Source organism: Tenrec ecaudatus, chromosome 18 (genome assembly GCF_050624435.1).
Source record: "Tenrec ecaudatus isolate mTenEca1 chromosome 18, mTenEca1.hap1, whole genome shotgun sequence".
Classification (NCBI taxonomy): Eukaryota; Metazoa; Chordata; class Mammalia; order Afrosoricida; family Tenrecidae; genus Tenrec; species Tenrec ecaudatus.
In genome coordinates, this window is record NC_134547.1 from 7,349,389 (window position 1) to 7,369,988 (window position 20,600).

At 53.9% G+C, this 20,600-nt stretch overlaps 1 protein-coding gene across 1 annotated transcript in view; it reads left to right on the forward strand.

Annotated features, from left to right (window-relative positions):
- Positions 1-20,600, forward strand: part of SHANK1 (SH3 and multiple ankyrin repeat domains 1) — a 73,723-nt gene that overhangs the window by 43,974 nt on the left and 9,149 nt on the right. The window contains exons 15-21 of the mRNA XM_075537233.1: positions 5,636-5,718; positions 5,932-6,056; positions 7,994-8,129; positions 8,481-8,561; positions 9,435-9,503; positions 9,787-9,905; positions 15,886-15,982. Coding sequence (XP_075393348.1) covers positions 5,636-5,718; positions 5,932-6,056; positions 7,994-8,129; positions 8,481-8,561; positions 9,435-9,503; positions 9,787-9,905; positions 15,886-15,982 — 710 coding nt within the window. The remainder of the gene's footprint in view (positions 1-5,635; positions 5,719-5,931; positions 6,057-7,993; positions 8,130-8,480; positions 8,562-9,434; positions 9,504-9,786; positions 9,906-15,885; positions 15,983-20,600) is intronic.

A 20,600-nucleotide genomic window follows, 5' to 3' on the forward strand; every position in this document is an offset into this window, starting at 1 on the left:
CAGAAGACAGAGAGCTAGGTTTCACGCGGGGGCGGGGCGCGCACGCGCGGGGCGGGGCTTGTCGGGGGCGGGGCCGGGGCGGGAGCTGGAGTCTGGCAGGTCTTATTGGCACGTGCCAGGGAGCACTGGGGGGAGGGGGGGCGTGCCCGGAGAATACACTGCAGGGCTCCGAGTGAGGGGGAGTTATTATTGGAGCGTACTGGGATGTGTGGGGGTGTTGCTGAAAGATACTGGAGTATTCCTGGAGGGCTGTTTTTCCTCAATCTGTGGGGGCAGGTAATTGGGGTGCTCGGGGAGCACGCTTACTGGGCTATTATTGGAATGTGTCGGGGGTAGCCTGGATATGATTGGGATATGCTAAGGGTGGGGGGTTCTGGGGATTGTCAGAATACTGTGTGTGAGTGTGTGTGTGTGTGTGTGTGTGTGTGTGTGTGTGTGTGTAGCGTGGGGTTTCAGATATGGCTGGGCCAGGGCTTAGTTGCTAGGGTTTCCTAGGGATGAGGAAGGGAGGGGTATTTGGGGTTTGGAGTTGTCTTTGGATATCCCTTCCCTATGTTTGTGTGTGACCAGTGGTCACAGGCTTGGTTCTAACCTATGGAGACCTCGTAGTTGTGGGGATGAAGAGATGTTCCCCACAGGTCTTTTTCCTGGTCCATGACCTTTCCCTGGTGGCTTACTGGTTGTGCGTTGGGTTGCTAACCAGAAGGTCAGCAGTTCAAACCCACTAGGCGCTTCTTGGGAGAAAGATGAGGCTTTCTGCTCCTGTCAAGAGCTACAGTCTGGGAAACCCACAGGGGCAGTTCTACCCTGTCCTGCAGCATGAGTGGGAATAGACCCGAGGAGAGGGAATTTTGGCCTGGAGTTTGGGGGTTTTTCAAAAGCCCACCGCCAAGCCTTTCCTCCGAGGTTCCTCTGGGGGTGTTGAAGCTGCCTGGTGGGAAGCAGAACTGTTCATGGCACACAGGGCTTGGGCCCCTGTACTGGGGTGCTGGCTATCCCTGCAGTGCCGCAACAGCATCAGGGGCCTGGGCTGTTGTACAAGCGAACTTGGATGGGTGTCAGGATAGAGGGGAAGCATTTGGGTTTGATGGGAGTTTCCTGGGGATGTGAGGGTTACCTAAAGGTGCTGTTGAGGTGTGTGTGTGTGTCTATTTTAGGAAGTAGACAGGAGCCCCAGGGGTGCTAAAGATAAACAAACGTTGGGCTGCTAAACAGGAGGTCGGTGGTTCAAGCCTCCAAAACCCCCGAGAGGGTTGCCAGGAGTCAGGATCCATTGGATTGCAGTGTGTTTGGCTTGGTGTTGTGGTTAGGCCTTGGGCTACCAGCTGTGAAGCTGGCGTTTCCAACCCACCAGCACCTTCTTGGGAAAAAGATGTGACTGTGTGCGCCCATGATGATGGAGTCTTGGAAATCCTACACAGGGTCACTAATAGAACCATAGCAGTGGGTGTTCGTAGCATAAGCAATCGTGGTGGTACATCGGGTTAAGCATCACTCTGGTCACGGAAAGGTCAGTGGTTAGACCCCACCGGCTACACAGGAATATGATAGGAGAGTCAACTGCTAGAGAGTGACATCCTCAGAAACTCGCAGGGGCAGCGGAACCCTGTCCCAGAGGGCCACTGTGAGTTGGAAAGGGCTCCAAGACTCTGGGTGTTTGGATCAGCATCTGTACACACTGGAGCAAATGGGAAAGCATTCCATGGATGACCAGAGGCTGGCAGTTCCAGTCCACCATGGGGCACCACAGAAGAAAGACCTGGCAATCTGCTTGGGAAGACTTGGCAAGGCAGACCCCCTCTGAGCGCAGTTATCCTCCGACACTAAGGGGGGTGCCAAGGTTCAGAATCTGCCCAGCGGCGAGTGGATTTTTGTCAGCAGCCTTTTATATTTCACAGCTAGACTGTGCTGACTGTGGGAAGGAGGGATTTCTAAGAGCAGGGGATCCCTTTTTTGTGGGAGTGGAGGGGCCCTGTTACATCTCTTATCACAATCCATAAATCCATACATTGTGTCAAGCACATTTGTACATTGTTGCCATCATTCTTTTGAAAATGTGTTCTTTCTACTCGAGCCCTTGGTATCAGCTCATTTCTCTCTCCCCCACACCCCCTTATGAACAACCCTTGATAATTCACACATTATTACTATTTCTCATATCTTACACCAACCAACGTCTCCCCTCACCCACCTTTCTGTTGTCTGTCTCCCTGGGAGGGGGTTATATGTGGATCATTGTGATTGGTTCCCCCATTCTCCCCGCTCCCCCCACCTTCCCATTCCCCTGCTGGTATCACTACTCTCATTCTTAGTCCTGAGAGGTTTATCTGTCTTGGATTCCCTGTGTTCTGAGCTCTTATCTGTACCAGGGTACATTCTCTGGTCTAGCTGGATTTGTAAGGTAGAACTAGGGTCATAATAGTGGGGTAGGGAAGGAAGCATTAAAGAACTAGAGGAAAGGTGTATGTTTCATCAATGCCATTCCACAGCCTGCCTGGCTCGTGTCTAAGCAGGGGATCTTTAAGTCATCAAAATCCAACGGAATGCTCTGTGGTGATTAAAAACAAACAAACACCGATCGAGTCTATTCTGACTCATAGCGACCCAGGAGGACAGGATTGAACTGCCCCCTGTGGGATTTGGAGGCTTTAAACCTTGACAGGAGTATGGAAAGTCTCCATCTTTCTTCCTCAGAGTGGCTAGTGAGTACGAATGCTGACCTTGTGGTTAGCAACCCAGCTTGTCACCCACTATGCCACCCAGGGCTCCTCTGTTCTGGGGTGGTCACCACTAATGACCAGTAGCTGTTATTGGAATGCGCCTAGTGAGGGCCAGGAACCGAGTGTTCACATCGAAGTTGAGCTAATTCTGGTGTAAATAGTTAGTGGCGGCCACGTTGGCAGGACAGCTTACACGTGGTTAGCCATGCTTGAGGATGTTGGGAGATGCTACTGCAATAGATACCATATGTGTACATAAGGAGTCCTGGCGGCGGAGTGGGTTAGGCATGGCCTGGTACCCACAAAGGTCAGCAGTTCAAGCCCATCAGTGGCTCCGAGAGAGAAAGATGGGACTGTCCACTCCAATCAAGAATCACAGTCTTGACAACCCTAAGGAGTCATTCTCCTCTGTCCTGGAGGGTCACCAAGCGTCATAATTCACGCCGTGGCCATGGGTGGGTATATTCTGATAGGCAAGGGCCTCAAAGACATAGTGGAAAGATGAAACCAAAATATAATGGAATTTCTCCACACATTTTCTGAAGACCCCCTCCCTTTGTACAGAGCGAAGGCGTATGGGGGGAGGGGGTCAAGAAGCAGTGGTGGTTCCGCTGTAAAATCTTTGCATTCTAAGCTGAAGACCTGGATCCAATTCTTGGCCAGGGCACCTCCTGCTCAGTCCCCATCCACCCATCTGTCAGTGGGTGTTGCTAGGAGCCCTGGCAGCACAGTGGTCTAGGTGTTGCGCTGCCAATGCCAAGGTCAGCTGTTCTAATCCACCAGCAGCTCCTCAGGAGAAAGATGAGGCTGTCTGCTCCCGTAAAGAGTTAGAGTGCTGGAAATCCACAGGGGGCAGTTCTGCCCTGTTCTGTAGGGTCCGAAATGAGTCAGACATGACTGGTTGGCACAGGGGGAGTGATGAGCAGGTTTCAGCAGTGCTTCCAGACCAAGACCTGGCCATCTATTTCCCAAAATCCACTGATGAAACTCTGGAGAACAGGACGGTCCGTTCCTAATGTGTGTGGGGTGGCCAGGTTGTGGAGTCGGGGGGCGGGGGGGTCAACATGATGGCAACAAAAGGAGTGGGGAGAGACATTAGTGAAGCATGGCCTGTCCTTCTGGCTTAAAGTGAGACACCTGTGCCAGGCACTGTGTTACCTATCCCATACATGGCACCCTAGCAACATAGAGGCTGGTCTGGTGCCTCGCTAAAGGTATCCTGAGTGGCACGCATGGCTGATTAAGTGCCCGGCAGCCTAACTTCCCCCATTGAAATCCCTAGATCTCCACAGGCCAGAGATGAGAAGAACTAGATGATGTCCTGCTACCACACTGCTCAGAAAACATCACCCTAGAAGGTCCTGAGGAGAGCTGGGGGAGAATGTGAAACAGGGGTCACTGGGAAAGGATGAGTCAACCAGGGCACTGTAAAGCACAGATGAAACACCCAATATTCCTCTGGTTCCTTGAGGCTTCCTTGCCCCCTACTATCATGACCCCAGTGCTGCCTCTCACTTCGGACTAGACCAGAGCATGTACACAGGTACAGATAAGAGATAAGAGCTCATGACACAAGGAATCCAGGAACAGGAATGGGAATAGCGATACCAGAAAGGTAGAGGGAAGAGGAGGGGAGGCAGGTGGAACCAATGGCAATGATGGACACGTAACCACACACACCCCCTCCAGGGGGATGGACAACAGAAACCAGGGGGGAAGAGAGACAGCAGTTGGTGTGAGATATGAAAATAATAATAATTTATAATAAATTATTTTTAAAATAATTTATATCAAGGGGTCATGAGGGTAGCCGGGGAGGGACAAAACAGAAGAGCTGATACCAAGGGCTCCGTAGAAAGTAACTGTCTAGAAAAGAATGATGATAATATATGTACAAAATTGATGTATGGATTGTTATAAGAGTTGTAAGAGCCCCCAATAGAATGATCTTTTAATAAAAATTAAAACATATATATCAGGTTTACTGCTCAGATGGAGACCGGTGGAACCCTGGAGACTCTATGGTCCATAGTCACCTTCTAAGCCTGGTACTGAACTGGCTCATTGGCTCCATTTTCAGCCAAGCGATAGAGAGGCCTATAAGGGGCTACAATAACACTAGGAAGGTATGCACTTAGAATCCTCAGGCATTTACCATCAGAAGAGGGGCATTTGCCTGAGGACAACCTCGAGCAGGCAGAGAGCAGTAGCAGAGGAGGCAGAATGGAAACTGGAAGCCCAGGCAGGATGGGGGACTTTAATTTCCTTCCTTAAAGGAGGGGGATTGCGATGCAGATGCAGACGGAACAACATGCATGTGAACTGTTGAATGGAAACCCCCAATTCACAAGAGAAAGTTAAAAAGGAAAAGAGGAAGGGTGGGGGGCGGTGTAGAAGAGGGCCTCCCTCCCAGGAACCAGTTTGGTCTTTGTTTTCCTAGATGAGGAAGCTGAGGTACAAGAAGCCTTGGGCTCACAGTCACAGGCAGGAAGTGGGTCACAGGCAGGAAGTGGCTGGGGGCAGAGGGGTGGGGACTTGATCCAGGTGCCCCCTGCACCCCCGTAGGCCGGTGCCTGATGCACACTGGGCTGGGGTGCGGCCTGCTGAATGGCTGAGTGGTTGGAGACACGGAGGGATGAATGAGTGAGTGGTGAGTGGGGGCGGACACGCACCAAGCTCTGAGGGGGAGGCCTGTCAGGGCTGCTGCAAGCGCTGACAGAGTAAGTGACAGAGATTCTCAAAGATGCTATGTGTCATGCTGGGGCTTCGGGGGTGGGATGGGGGGGGGGTGGGCAGGGTGTCATTAGGGAGCTGGGGGTGGGGCACAGGCTCAAAGTCTCATGATCCCTTTTACCCCATCCACCCCACCCACCGCACCTCTTCCCCTCCCCCGCCCTGCCTCCTCCTGTTGCCAGTGATTACATCATCAAGGAGAAGACAGTCTTGCTGCAGAAGAAGGACAGTGAGGGGTTTGGGTTCGTGCTCCGGGGAGCCAAGGGTGAGTGCCGGCCGGGGAGGGGACAGGAGGGCAAGGAAGGAGGAGAGGGCCCAAGGGGGCGTGGATGGGGACATTGGGTAGGATGCCCCCAAGGGGGTTCGTGCTGGTCTGTCAGCCGTGGTGAGGCCTCCATGACTTGGGTCTGAACCCCATCCCCTGCTCGGCCTCTCCACCCCCTCCCCTCCGACCCCGCCGGCTCCTCCCCATCTGCAGCGCAGACCCCCATCGAGGAGTTCACCCCCACCCCGGCCTTCCCGGCGCTGCAGTACCTGGAGTCAGTGGACGAAGGGGGCGTGGCCTGGAGAGCCGGACTTCGCATGGGCGACTTCCTCATCGAGGTGAGGCCCACGGGGCAGAAAGACTGGCCCCCTACCACTCAGAGGCTCCTCGGAAGGAAGACCCTGACCGCCTACTTCCCAGGAGGCCTGTGGAAAACGGCAGCCCCCACCCCACTACACCTCACAGTCTAGGGAACCCCGAGGGACAGTTCTGGATCCCATAGCACATCACACGGGGCGGATGTGAACTGGGGTCACTCCACAGTACCAAGAAACACCACGGTGGCCCAGCAGTGAATGGCCTTTGTTGCTCACCAAAAAGCAGGGGTTTTGAACGTGCCCCGTGTCGCCCTAGGACAAAGGCCCTGGCGACCTGCTCCCACGATGCTATAAAACAAAAACCTCACTGCCATCAAGTTCATTCTGACTCACAGCGCAACCCTATGGGGCAGGGTAGAAACGGTTCCCCCCCCCCCATGGGTTCCCAACATTGTAACTCTTCACCGGGAGTAGAAAGCTTCTTCTTTCTAGAAAGCTTCATCTTTCTCCATTGGATCTGCTGGTGGTTTTGAACTGCGGACCTTGAGATGAGGCTGCAAAACCCTATGGTACAGTCCTGCTTTGTCGCGCAGGGTTTGCCATGTGTTGGAATTATCTTACCAGCAGGCAGCAGTCCCCAGGGGAGGGTCCTCCACGCCCCAGCCTCCAGCTCAACTTCCACAGGCCTGGGATCTCTGTCACCATGTCTCTCTCCTAAGACCCAGAAGACCACTCCTCCACATTCTAACCAAGATCAGGCTGCCTGGCACCCAGACGTTCTCTGCTTGGGCACCGGGCTTCCCAGCACCCTGTCCCTGCCCCCCTGGCCTGAGTCCCCTGGGCACCCTCTTAATCTTAAAGGATTCCATTGAACAGCCTTTGGGGATCATCTCAGAGAGCCCTATTTTCCAAAGTGGGCACTGGGGGAAGCTGGAAAGATTAAAAATAAAAACTTCAAAAGGCCACACTCAACTATCAGAGTGGATTCCCCTTCCCAGTGAGCCTATAGGACAGGGTAGAACTGCCCCTGTGGGTTTCTGAGACTGTCACCCTACACAGGACTAGAAAACCTCATCTTCTGCAGAACGATCCCGAGGGGTGTGGGGGAGTGGGGTGGCTGCAAAGGCCGATCCCTACACCTGATCCTGGATCATGGGCTGTGGTACAAAAGTGTTTGTGTGCTGAGTCATTTCATTTTATTTTTTGAAAAGGAGGTGGTAGGGCAAATAGGTTTGGGAACCCATGAGAAAACCGGCTGACTATATGTTGGGTTGCTAGCCACGGGTCAGCAGTTCAAAACCACCAGTCGCTTTACAGGAGACGACTAGGTGACCAGGAGGGAGAGAGTTACGGCTGGGGTAGGGCAAGGTGCTTCTCCAGCAGGGTTCCAGGTAGGCGGGGGCTGTTTGGGAGTGGAGAGGGGGGACTGTTCTTGGAGGTGGGGAGGGCTGGAGAGAGCAGTCGCTATGATTTCTAAGTAAAAGTGCAGGGTGGAGGGGCACCTCCTTGGAGACTTTTTGGACAGAAACACACCTCCTTCTCACCTGCCTGGTGTTGTCTGGGGCCATCTGTGAGGAGCCCTGGAGATGTAGCAGTTAGGCATCGGCCTGCTAACTTCAAGGTCAGCAGTTTGAAACCACCAGCTCCTCTGTAGGAGAAAGATGAGGCTTTCTTCTCCCAGAACAAGTTGTAGTCTCAGAAAACCACAGGGGCAGTTTGACCCTGTCCTATCTGGTCACAGGGAGTCAGAATGGACTTGATAATCGTGATTGAAGGGTGGTACAACCGGTTAAGCATTGGGCTGCTGACAGGGAAAATTGGCCGTTCAAGTCCACTCTCGGATGCCTCAGAAGAAAGGCCTGGGAATGGCAGCCCCCTCTGAGTTGACAACACATGGGGGTTCTCCTTGAGTCCGAATTGACCCGAGCCTGCAACCAGCTGCTCTCTGGTGCCTGCAGGTGAACGGACAGAATGTGGTCAAGGTCGGCCACCGCCAGGTGGTGAACATGATTCGTCAGGGGGGCAACACTCTGATGGTTAAGGTGGTGATGGTCACCCGGCACCCGGACATGGATGAAGCCGTCCACAAGAAAGGTGCCCCTCTGCTACCCACTGGCCTGGCCAGCCCTGGGGGCGGGAGTGGGGCAGACCCTCCAAGAGCCCCTGGGACCCATGCCTGCCTCCTGCATACTGTTCATGCACCACCACTGCCAGCACCCATCACCCACCACCCTACCCCACCTTGCCCACCAAGGCTGCTTATTCCCAATCCTTCTGGTTAGAAGCCAGTTGGCAGGGAGGACTTAGCCTACAGCTCCGGCCAATAGCTGCTGTTCCCTGAGCTCTAGGGCCACCCCTAAGGGGGAGGGGGAGGGTGGTCATGGGGCAGGGACTACACACCTGGGTACTGACGGCTGCACCCCGCCCCACACACAACTTTTTCAGCTCCCCAGCAGGCAAAGCGGCTCCCACCCCCGGCCATCTCATTGCGTTCTAAGTCCATGACCTCTGAGCTGGAGGAGATGGGTGAGTGACTGGTGGCCTGCACCCAGGTTCTGGGGAGAGGGCCGGGGGTGGGTGGGGCAGTGGGCCTCCCCTCCCCTCCTTTCCTCCCTTGACCCCAGTTTGTTAGTGTTGTTAGTCATCAGGGGGGTTTCATCTTGTCCCCCAAGCTATGGGTCAGACCCTCTGGTCTGTGCATGCATGTGTGTGTCGCTGGGGGAGGAAGATTTGAGAATGAAGCTTTCTCTGTCCACTCCACTCGTGTCTCTGTCCTCCAGGGGGCTTTCCCTCCGAGTCTGTGTATGTCCCTCTCTGGGAGTCGCTCTGGCCCCTTCCTTCCATCTCCTTCTGCCCCCACCTGGCCCACACCCCCATGCTCCCTCTCGTCCTCCTCCTCTAGATTCACCCCCACCTCACACTCCCCACCCTCCAACCAGCGAAAAGCAAAGCAAGCCCGTCCTTCCGGACAGAGAGCCGACTGGACCTTCCAGTGGGGGGGGAGCGGAATTCCCCCCAACCACCCTGACAGGGAGGAGGGTGGGACAGCTGACTGCCCCCACCCCAAGCCAAGTGGGAAGCGGGATTTCCAGAGAGGGGGCCCCTCGCTCTCCCTTGACGTCCTAACTCTTGGCTCCTCTACTACCTCTCCCCCCACTTCCCGTGCCCCCAACCCGAGCTAGTCTCCCCCTGGAAGAAGAAGAGTGGTGAGTGGGCACAGGACTGGCGGGAGGGCCCCCCCATCCGGACCCCACCCCATCCGCGTCCCGGGGCCCCTCGCGCTTGCACACGCCCGTGGTAGGGGGCTACGCTCGCTGGCCATGCCCACTGGCCGAGCCTGCACCGCCCTACAGCCCACGGGCGCCGTCCTGGACCTTCATGCACACCCTTTGCCCACAGAGTATGAGCACCAGCCCGCGCCGATGCCCAGCATGGAGAAAAAACGCACCGTGTATCAGATGGCGCTCAGTACGTCCCCTGGCCCTGCTGCTCGGGCTGTGGGAGGGGGGGAGGGATGGGGGTGAGGGGGGTTGTTACGGGGCCCTAACCCAGTCCATCCCCACGCCCGTTCTCTGCTTCCCACCCCCACCCCACCCCTGCTCACACGCTAAGGGCCCTCCTTTTGCCCTGCCTGGGTACCCCCTCCCACTGACACATAATTAGGCGATTATCCACCCACAGAATTAAGGGGTCCCTTTGTCTAGCTCATTCTGCTGTCTCCCCCCGGCCCCCCTCACCCGCCCCACCACAGACAAACTGGACGAAATATTGGCAGCGGCTCAACAGACCATCAGTGCCAGCGAGAGCCCTGGGCCTGGTGGCCTGGCGTCCCTGGGCAAACACCGGCCCAAGGGCTTCTTTGCCACTGAGGTAGGCAGCCTGGCTTAGGGGAGGGGTGGGGTAGGGAGCGAGCTTGGGGGTGGGGGGCTGTGCCCTTTTCTCTTTCCTAAACCCTTTCTGGGGTATTGCTGTGGCTGGGTGCTCTGGGCTCTGTTCCGGCTTGTAGTGACCCACATAACAGGGGAGAGCCGGCCCACGGGGTTTCCGGAGCACCTATCTTATGGGGGCCCGGTGGCCTCTCACTTAGCAGCCTAGTATTTGTCTCGCACTCCCCATCTTGCTCCGTCTCCCCTTCTGGCCTTGCCTCACCATTCCTGCTTCTGTCTGTCTCCTCTGTCTCTCTCCCATCTCTGTCTTGTGTCTGCATCTATCGCTATCTCTGTCTCTCTGTCTCTCCCATCTCTGTCTCTGTCTTTGACAGCTGCTCTGCCTGTATCTCTAATATCTCAGTCTCCTCTCCACAACACCCCCCAACACACACACACACACACACACACACACACACACACACACACACACACACACACACAGTCTCGGGCCACTTCTCTGAGAGCAAGTTCCTTGCCCCTGAACCCCAATGCCCTACTGGGAACTCACTGCAGAGGAGCCTGCCTGGCAGCAGGTGCCCTCACTGAGCTTTGGTGCACACTCATTGGGTGTTTCCTCTGGGCGGGATCAGCGGCTCCCCTTTTGTTGCTGGAGGTCAGTGCATCTGGCCATGAATCTGACCCCCCTGTGAGCAGTCACCCTCCCACCCGCCAATACCAACACTGCCGGGGTCAGTCCATTCCCTTTCATGTCCTGCTGGCCCACTGGGGCCTCCTCCTCCAGGACTTGGGAGCTTCTTGTGACATTTGACCAACCCAATACCTCCTCTTGTTCTGACCCCTCTCCTGTCACTGGGTCCCCCTTCCCTGTCGCCAGAACCCCTCCCTTCTCACCATGATGCACCCCCCCTCTATCATTTCTCTCTCCTGTCACTGTGACCCCTGTCTGTCACCGAGATCCCTTCTCCACCCTTCCAAATCTGAAACACACACATCTATCCTTCCATTCCATTGATTTTTTTCCCTTTTCAGAGTTCACCTCCCCTCCTACTCAGCCTGGTCCCAAAGGGGTCCCCATTCTGCCCTCAGTCAACTCTCATCCTCTGATCAACCGGTTCATCCTCCCCCCCCCCCGCCCCCCATCGGCCAGCGGCTTCTCTAAGCGTGCCTCACCTCTCTGCTCACGGGTTTCCCTGGTCCGGGATCCTGTGGATCACCATAGCTCAGAGTAGAACTGCCCCGTGGGGCTCTCTTGACCTTTGGCCTTACAGAAGTAGGTTGCCAGCTCTTTCTTCCGCATACTTGCTGTGTGGGTTCAAACCACCAACCTTACATAAGCAGCGGGGCCACCAGGGCTCCCAAGAATGGGTAGCCAACTATGGCATCTATCCTGGGCGCACCCTGGCTGAGAAATCCCACCTCCTCCTCTGCCCCTCCACTCACTGCCTCTCTCTATTAGGGGAGTAGGGGGGAGCCGCTTCCTGATACAACACAGGAAGTTTTAGAGTGCTCAGTAAACCAGGTAAGCATGGGCTGACTTGTGTTTACTTGCCAACCTGTAGGGAACCATTTCACACTCTCCACCCCACCCCCAAATGTCTTAGAGATTCTGTTAGACTGGTATCTCTCCCCGCATCTCCCCCTCCCACCCAAACCCACAGCCCCTGCCTACAGAATCACAGCCGTTGTTCAGATTCACAGTCCCTGACAGGGGGCTAAACCAAACTCACCGCCATCAAGTCAATCCCGACCCTATAGGGCAAGGTAGAACCTGGCCCTGTGGGTTTCCTAGGCTGTAAAGCTTCACGGGAATAGAAAGCCCCATCTTTCTCCCTGGGAGCAGCTGGTGGCTTGGACTGCTGACCTTGTGGTTAGCAGCTGGACACACTCTCCACTATGCCACCAGAGCTCCTCCTGGCAGGGGCTGAGGACCCAAGAAGCCGGGTAGGCACAGGCTTCCTTGTGCTTTCTGAGTCCTGCAGTGAGCAGCAGCCTATGTTGCGATGTGGTGGGAAAATGCACAAAACCGCTCACTACAAGTGGGTAAGGAAGCTTGCTTACTCCTCTGTCGTGCAGTCTCACCTGATCTGATATGGTTTAAGATAAAAAAAGTAGGGCATTATTAATGATGAACTAACATGGAAGCACAAGGAAGCCCGTGCATCACTAGCTGCAGGGACAGGAGAACAGGAAAGCAAGCAAGGGGTCCAGCCGAGGCTTAAGAAGAAGGTCAATCGAACAACCAATCTATAGAAGGAAAACTGAGCCATCACAGGAGGGTCACAAGGAAGGAAGGAGTCAGCCAGAAACAGCCAGTCTATGTGGCACGGACGAAACACACAACATTCCCCTAGTTCTTTAATGCTTTCACCCCCACACCCCACTATCTTGGCCCAGTTAAAAAAAAGAAAGTAAGAAACTGAATGGGCTTGGAGTCTTCAGCGAATTTGACAACCAAGTTCATTAATCAATCAATAAGCAAGTAAGTAAATAGAACTCGGTTAAAATGGGGGCTTTGGGTGGGGGACTGTTTCTTGGAAAAGTTGGGGGGCTTTGTGCGTAGAGTCTTCCGCCAGCCTGTTGTATCACCTCCTTCATTCCATTAATACTTCTTTTTTTTAAGATAATATTTTTTTTCCGCCAACAGTTTTATTGGCATATAATTATGTCACTCACCTAGCATCCGATTCAATAGTTCAATCACATCAGGAAGAGTTGTACCATCAGCGCCATGGTCTGTCACAGAACATTCCCTTCCCGTTTCTCATCAATATTAGCTCCCTAACTTCCCACAACCTCCCTTGCCAGACCCCCAAGGAGCTATTAATCCAAAATTTTTACTGTGTTCCAGGAGGGACTTTTTCATTTTATTTTATTAAAAGATTATTTTACTGGGGACTCTTACAACTCTTATAACAACCCATTCATCCATTGTATCAAGCATATTTATACATATGTTGCCAACATTCTTTTCTAGACAGTTACTTTCTATGGAGCCCTGGGTAGCAGCTCCTCTTTTTTCCAAGAGGGACTTCAGGTAGCCCATGAAGCCCCCATCCAGCAGTTTCTCCACAGGTGTCCCAGTGATATTCGCTGTGCCAACAGTATCAAGACTTCCATTCTGGCACCCCCGTTCCCCTGGCCCCGTGCTCTTTGTCTCTTTGCCTTAAATTCACTGTTGGCTGTTTGGCTTCAGATAGCTGGTTCAGGAGCACGGTACACTTGGGAGGATACTCTTATTAATCTTGTGAGCGGACCTGTTAAATGGGCTAAAATGTATCCCTCAGGGGATGGCTCCAGTTTGGGGTCTGAATTGTGTCTCAGGGCAGTTTGGGGAGTCCTCTAGTCTCAACAGACCCCATAAAAAAAGTCCCGGACACTTTCTGAATCAAAGGTCTGTTTTGGATATTTTTCTCCCGTTCTATCCAGATCCATCCATTAGGGTCTTGATTAGAATCCTCGGTAGTGGTAGTCGGGCACCATCTAGTTCCATCTGGTCTCAGCGTGGTGTGAATATTTCTCAAGCCCTGGTCACCTAGTGGTAACAAGTTGACCTGCTAACTGCAAGGTCGGCAGTTCGAAACCACCGGCTGCTCCAAGGAAGACCAGGCTTTGGACTCCCATAAAGAGTTACAGTCTCAAAAATAATAATAAAGAGTTACAATCTCAGACAACAGAAATGTGGGTGAGGGGATACAACTGTCAGTGCAAGACAGGAAAAAATTTTTAATATAAATTATCAAGGGTTCATGAGGGAGAGGAGTGGGGAATGAGCTGATACCCAGGGCTGAAGTAAAAAGAAAAGGTTTTGGAAAAGAGCGACAGTCTCAGACACCCACGGGAGCAGTTCCAGCCGGTCCTGTAGGTCCCTGTGAGTCAGAAATGGACTCCAGAACCGTGAGTTTGGTATTAAGTGTTGGATCTATTGCTGGCCTCTGGAGGTGGGTGGACGTAGAAAGAGAGAGCCAACCCAACAAGGCCACTTCCCTTAGAGGATGCGCGTTTGGGTGAGTCCACGGAGCCGAATTTGATTGGCTGTAATGAACCCCAACCAAACCCACTGCCATCGCATCGATTATAAAATAACCAACCAAACTCACTGCCATGGAGTCGATGCCCGCCCACAGTGGCCCTCTAGGACAAGGTAGAACTGCTCCATGTGTTTCCGAGACGGGAACTGTTCATGGGAGTCGAAAGTCACATCTTTCTTGTGGTTTCAAACTGCTGACCGTTGGGATCACAGCCCAACCACTGCATCACCAGGGCTCCTCATAGCCCTTTACACAGAGCAGAACCGCATCACAGGGCTTCCAAGACTCAGTGTTTTCAGAGGCAGATAGCCTCATCTTTTCCCCCATAGAGCTACCGGTGAGTTCAAGCCACTGACCTTGGAGTTCACAGCTCAGTGCTTAAACCATTGCACTACGGTGCCCCTGGTATATCACAGGAACTCCTAATGAACCCCACTTTCATCGAGACGCTTCTCACGCATCACTGCCCCGGAGGACAGGGTAGAACTGCCTCTGTGGGTTTCTGAGACTGGCACACTCGACAGGAGTGTAAAGCCTCCTCTTTCCCCTGAGAAGCGTATCCACGACATCACCCAAGATCATTGCCTCTCTCCCTCTTGGGAGAAGTCTGCCCTTAGGCCGTTCCATGGACGTTATAAAGATCCAGGATCCTTCTCTCCTGCTCCACTGTTCTAGCTGTCCCTCCCATCACAAGGTCGCCTCGTAGGCCAAGCTGGCTGCTGGAGTGCCCGCGATTGCGCCAACATGCCAGGTAGCCTGGGCGAGGATGAGTGTGGATAGGCACGAGCAGGCAATCTTGGTGCTGCTGCTGCTGCTGCTGCTTGGAGGCGCTGCCAGGTGCCACGGGGTCTGCTCTGACTCATAAACGTCCCCTCTCGCGACGAAGAAGAGTTCAAACGATCACGTTGGCCTTTTAAGTCCGTTGCTGTCGGTACCCCCACTTTGCAGAAGGTTCTGGATTCTCGCTGGGGAGGGGCATGGCGTTTCTTAGGCAGATGATGGGGAAGAGGTGGTTGCGGGGGTTTGGGGGGGGCGTGCCTCGTCCTCTTTCAACACGTCCAGGCAGCCACTGGCGGCAGTGCCAGGGCTGTGTGTGGTGCAGGTACACACCTGGTTCGCTCGCACTTAGCAGGCACTTTTTGCAGGTGCAAAGCTAATGGGGCGCCGTTTTTCCCATGACTTTGTTCCCGTCCGGTTTTTGTCCCTGTGCTTGGCCATTCTCCCCAGAGTTCACACGTTTCCAGCCTAGCGTCTAGTCAGCTTCACTTTGAGACATTCACTGGAAAACCAAACCAATGCCATTGAATGAATTCCATTCATAGCCACCCAATAGGATAGCGCTAGTGAACGGCCCCCGGTTCATTTCCTAGATGGGATTTTTTTGTTGCTGTTTTAATGGAAACTGACAGTCTCCTCTTCCTCCCACAAATCGGTTGGTGGGTTCAAAGCTCTGACCTTGTGATGAGCAGCTCAAGGGTAGCTTGGTACGCTGATATGCACAGGGGAACTAGAATATCACAATTTTTTTAAAAATCGCGATTAAGTGAGGCACACACCTTTTAGGGGCTTGCTTGGGGGGGAAATTCCCCTCCCCCCAAGTGCATGTGATTCCCTTAATCAAGCCATTCGCTTGATTTCTGTGGTCTGAGCCGGACGCAGGACAGCTCCGAGGTCCATTGGTACGTAGGACTAGAGCTAAGGTGCGCCCCGACACATGAGTTTGTTGTAACCTCAGGATGTTGTCAATCGTCTCCGAGCCCCACGACTGACTCCCTTACACTCCTTCCCCTTCCTGCAGGACCGTGGGGTCCTAGCTTGGCAAAGTAACAGGAGGAGGGGCTGTTCCCCAGACTGCTCTGGGATTCTTTCCACCCCCGCCTGACCCTTTTCTCTGCTGTCTCTTCTCTCTCTCCTCTGGCGGCCACCCCAAAGTCAACCTTCGATCCCCATCACCGCTCCCAGCCAAGCTACGAACGGCCTTCCTACCTGCCCCCAGGACCTGGGCTGATGCTCAGGCAAAAGTCTATTGGTAAGTCACCTGAAGAGGGAGTAGGGGTGCGGGGGGCGCAGGGCAGTTGGGGTACCTGGGGCAGTGGCAGCCTGGGAGGGTGCCGTGGGGTGGGATTGGACCAGGCCAGGAGCTGGGCAGAGTGGTTGACTGGCCCCGCTCCCCTCCCCAGCTGTGTGATTCAGACAGGAGGTCTTCCTTCTCTGGGCTTCATCTTCCCATCTAGAAAATGGGGGCAATGGTGGGCCCTACAGGAGCCCCAGTGGCACAGCCGTTAAGAACTGGTGCGCCGTGGGGATGAGACCGGCTTCTCTTGTATAAACAGTTCTTGGAAACTCTACTGGGCAGGTCTATACCACCCAATAGGGCCAGCCTTGGCTTGAGAGATGCGGGTTTTATTCCTGCGACCTGGGCACATTGGAGGGAAGCCCCTGCCCTGGAACCTGGTTCCTGCTCTCTTCTATCCTCTACCAAAATATAGTTAACATAGATACCATATTCAAAGTATATTATACTATGTTGACTCTATATATCTGATAGACTAGAATGAATATCCACTCGATTTATTCATTCGCTCGTTCAGTCACTCATTCATGCTCTCATCCCACCACTGTTGACGGAGCACCTGCTGTGAGGTCATGCCAAGAGTTCAGCGTTCAGGTGCCGACTGACAGGTTGACTGACAGCTCAGGTCTACCTAGAGGTGGCTCAGAAGACAGGCCTGGTGATCTGTTGGTTGCGGCCAGTTAAGCAGACTCCGACTCAAAGGAACCTCCCTGAACACAATGCCGCCTGGTCCCGTGTCATCCTCACTGCGCCCGCTGTGTTTGTGTCTATTCTTAAGTGATGCTTACCGCTGGGGCTGCCTGTTTAGACTTGTGCCTTGGCTGCAAATGAAGGTCCAGAAGGCTCTCCTCCCCCCACCTTGTGAAGGTCCACTCTGTTCTGAGGGGCAGCTCTTCCCCAGCCGTATGTTGGGTGCCTTCCAACCTGAGGGGCTCATCATCCTTGTTAGTCAGGGTTGACTAGAGACACAAATCCAGAGGCACGCATATGTGGGTAAGAAAGAGCTTTCTCGAAAAGAGCAATTGTGTGTTGAGAAAACGGCCCAGCCAGTCCAGATCAAATCCATAAGCCCACTATTAGCCCACAGGTCCGATACTAGTTCATAAATTCCTCTTTAGACTCACACAGCGCATGCCATGATGCCGAAATGTGGGAAGGTCACAGGCCAGTGGGTAGAAGGTCTTGTGGCTCCAGTGGTGGTGGAAGCATCTCAACGCTGGCACGGGTCTCCACGTGGCTTCTCCAGCTCTCTGAGTGTCCCCACAGCAGGAAAGGGAAGACAGAGAAAGTGTGTGTCCCACCTCCAGGGGGGAAGGCAGGAGTTCCCAGATTCCTCAGGAGAAGGCCATGCCCACACAGAGGCCTCATTGGCTATGATCTAATGGGCAGGCTAGACTCCAGCCCTTTGCTCAAATTGACAGGAGATGATGTAACTGCCACATCATCCACCTTCCGGTGCTGCACTGAACGATGTTCTGTCGAGGCCCCTAGGGTTGACCTTCTTAATTTTCAGAAGTGGATCACCAGGCCTTCCTTCCTAGTCTGCCCTAGCCAATGAAGCCTGTCTCCTCCTGGTATTTGAGATATCGGTGGGACAATGTTCACCATCACTGTAATAGCACCCAAGTGGCCACAGTCCCGTACGCAGACAGATGGGCACTGGTCCTTGTGATATACTTCTGAAAATCCAGCTGCCGCAACCCCCATGGAGCATACATCTATCTGGCACACGCACACATACACACACACTCAACCTTATTGCCCTCGAGTCAATGCCGACTCACAGGGATTTTCTAGGGCAGGGTAGAAGCGCCCCAGCGGGTTTCCAAGACTGGACCTTCTTTCTGGGAGTGGAAAGTCCCATCTCTCTCCCGAGGAGCAGCTAGTGGTTTTGAACTGCTGACATTATGGATCGTAGCCCAGCATGTAACCCCTATGACACCAGGGCCCCACTGCCAGACACCCAGTCTGATTCAGCTCCAAGTTCCCAGAGTTTCATTCATTTCAACCAAATGCCCAGCGTGGTCTGAAAGGCTTGGGGATGCTCCAGTGGCCCACACAGACCGCAGACCTGCCATGCTGGTGTAGAACTGACCTTTTTTAGGAGAAGAAGACCGAAAATGGAGGAGAACGTTGGGAACCAAAGAAACAAGAGCTAGGCCGACCTCACAGTCCCCACGGTAAAGTAGATGTGGTCTGACTTGGATCCATCATCAACGCTCAGGGGAGCAGCAGTCAAGAGATCAAAGGCTGCATTGCACTGGGTGAATCTGCTGCACGAGGTCTCTCTACAGTGCTGACATGCGAAGACATCCCTTTGAGGACGAGGCCAGACTATTTGACCGAAACCGTGGTGTTTGTCCATTTCCCCGCATGCGTGTGAAAGTTAGGCATTGCATAAGGAAGACCCAAGAAGAGTCCAGGCACTGGAATGGTGGTGCCGGTGGAGCATACTGGAAGTGCTGTGGACTGCCAAGACCACAAACCCCCAAACAGACCTGCCTGGAAAGACGTACAACCAGAACGTACCTTACCAGCGAAGATGGGAAAACTCTGCCTCACCTACTTTGGACGCAGGATCAGGAGAGACCAGTCCCTAGGAAGGACCATTTGCTTCATAAAATCGAGGGTCAGTAAAAAAAAGAAGCAGGCCCTGGATGAGATGAAACAATGGCTACAGCGGTGGGCTCAAACCTGAGCACGCAATGGAACCAAGAGGCTTCTGTCTGTTTGAAAGAAAACAAGTGTCTGCCTAGCACAATACAGCAAAATGCCGTGGAAGGAGGTCTGCCGATAGCCTGTTAGCAGAGCGAAGTGCTATGGAAGAGAAGGGGCGAGGGAAGTAGGAGGGAAGGAGAGACGGGGAGTGCTGGGGGCAAGGTCTGTAGTAAAACTGGAAGATGGAGCAGACAGCTTGTAGATTTTAGATGAGGTCCTTCTTCCAGAAGGCAAAGCCCATTCAGAGGTCCTGAGACAGGTGGAGGTGTGTCTGAAATCTCGAGGGACACCAAGGAAACCAGAGTGGCTGGAACCAAGTTTGCAGTGGGGAGAAGATGAGCCAGGAGCTCAAAACTGGGGTCCAGAACAAGGAAGACTGCAGATTTTATTCTAGAGTGGGGCAGGGAGGCAGGAGAATGAGTTGAGCTGTCTGCGGTTTGCACGGCCGCCCCCCGGTGGCCACATGGGGGAACCGACCGAAGGGACTGAGGACAGACCAGGTGCTCCATTTGGGGACTACTGCGTTTGAAGGACTTCTGGGACGTCCAGGGAGTGAGTCCCTGAGCAACTCAGGCAATATGCACTCCTCGGCTGAAAGGGAGTTGCAGAAAGGGTTGCTGCCCGGACCCACCCAGAGGTGCTGGGGAAGAAATCCCTGGCGATCTACCTCCCTGACATTTCCAGTCAAGAAGACCCCCTTGGATCGCATGGAGTCGGACGTGGGGTTTGTGAGTCCCTGATCCCCGAGAGGTCAAAGCAGGCACTTGTCCGCAGAGGCAGGTTTCTGGTGGGCACCCTCTGGTGAGCGCGTGGGGAACTGACCCGAAGAGATGGAGCGCAATGAGGAAGCCACGAGGCTGTGACGCTGGAGACCAGAAGTCAGACGGCCTGTCCAGGGTCGCTAAGTCCGCGAGGGACTTCATGTTCCTCGGAGTCTCCCAGAGTGAGCATGGTTTGGCCGCTCGCAGTCAGCTTTTCCAAAACCTCCTCCATGGGCCATCTTGCCAGAAATCGAGAGAGTTTCTTGGTGAACGTCTGTCTCCAGCGGGATTTGTGCATTTAGGTCAGCCTGTTATCTCCACGTCCCCGGATGATGCAAAGAGTTCACGCGGTTGGCTGCAGAATGGAGAGGTTGTCGGTTCGAGTCTGCTTTGAAGTGCAAGTGCCATGGGAGAAAGGCCTGGTGGGATACGCACCCCACCCCCCCACTCACCCACCAAAAAAATGTAGGAAACTATTGAGCACAGAAGAGGTGGCCATGAGTTGGAATTGACTAGATGTCAACTGTTAGCTTGCTTGCTTTGTTGCACGTAGCCCCGGGCTCCATTGCCACGAACTTGCCTTTGACTCCTCGAGTCTTCATAGGACCCAGTGGGACTGCCGTGGAGGATTTCCGCAAGAATCACAGCCTCTTTCTCTCAGGGAGCCACAGTTGAGCGCTTCACCGTTGTGTCACTAGGGCTGCTTTCACAGAACATTCTTCTCTATGATCCGCCCCTGCAAACATCAGTTTCCCCCAAAGCCAGCTTGGGGTGTCTCCCCTGTGCCGAGCATGCGTGACTAGAAATATCTAACTCACCTCTCTCACTATCATCCAGTCGATCCAAACTGCTCTCTGGGGGGTTCTGGGGCTGTAGTCTTGACAGGATGGTGGGAGCTAGCCTGCTCTCTTCTCCCTTCCAGAGGACGGTGGGTTCCAACTGCTGATCTTTGTTGTTAGTGAGCCAGTGTGTAACCCACTGAGCCAGCAGGGCTTTGTGCAAACAAAACTTAATCATGTACATAAAGCCTGTTAGCCCCATCCAGCTGGGGCCACATCTCCCCACACCAGCCACCTTGGCTATATGATACCCCT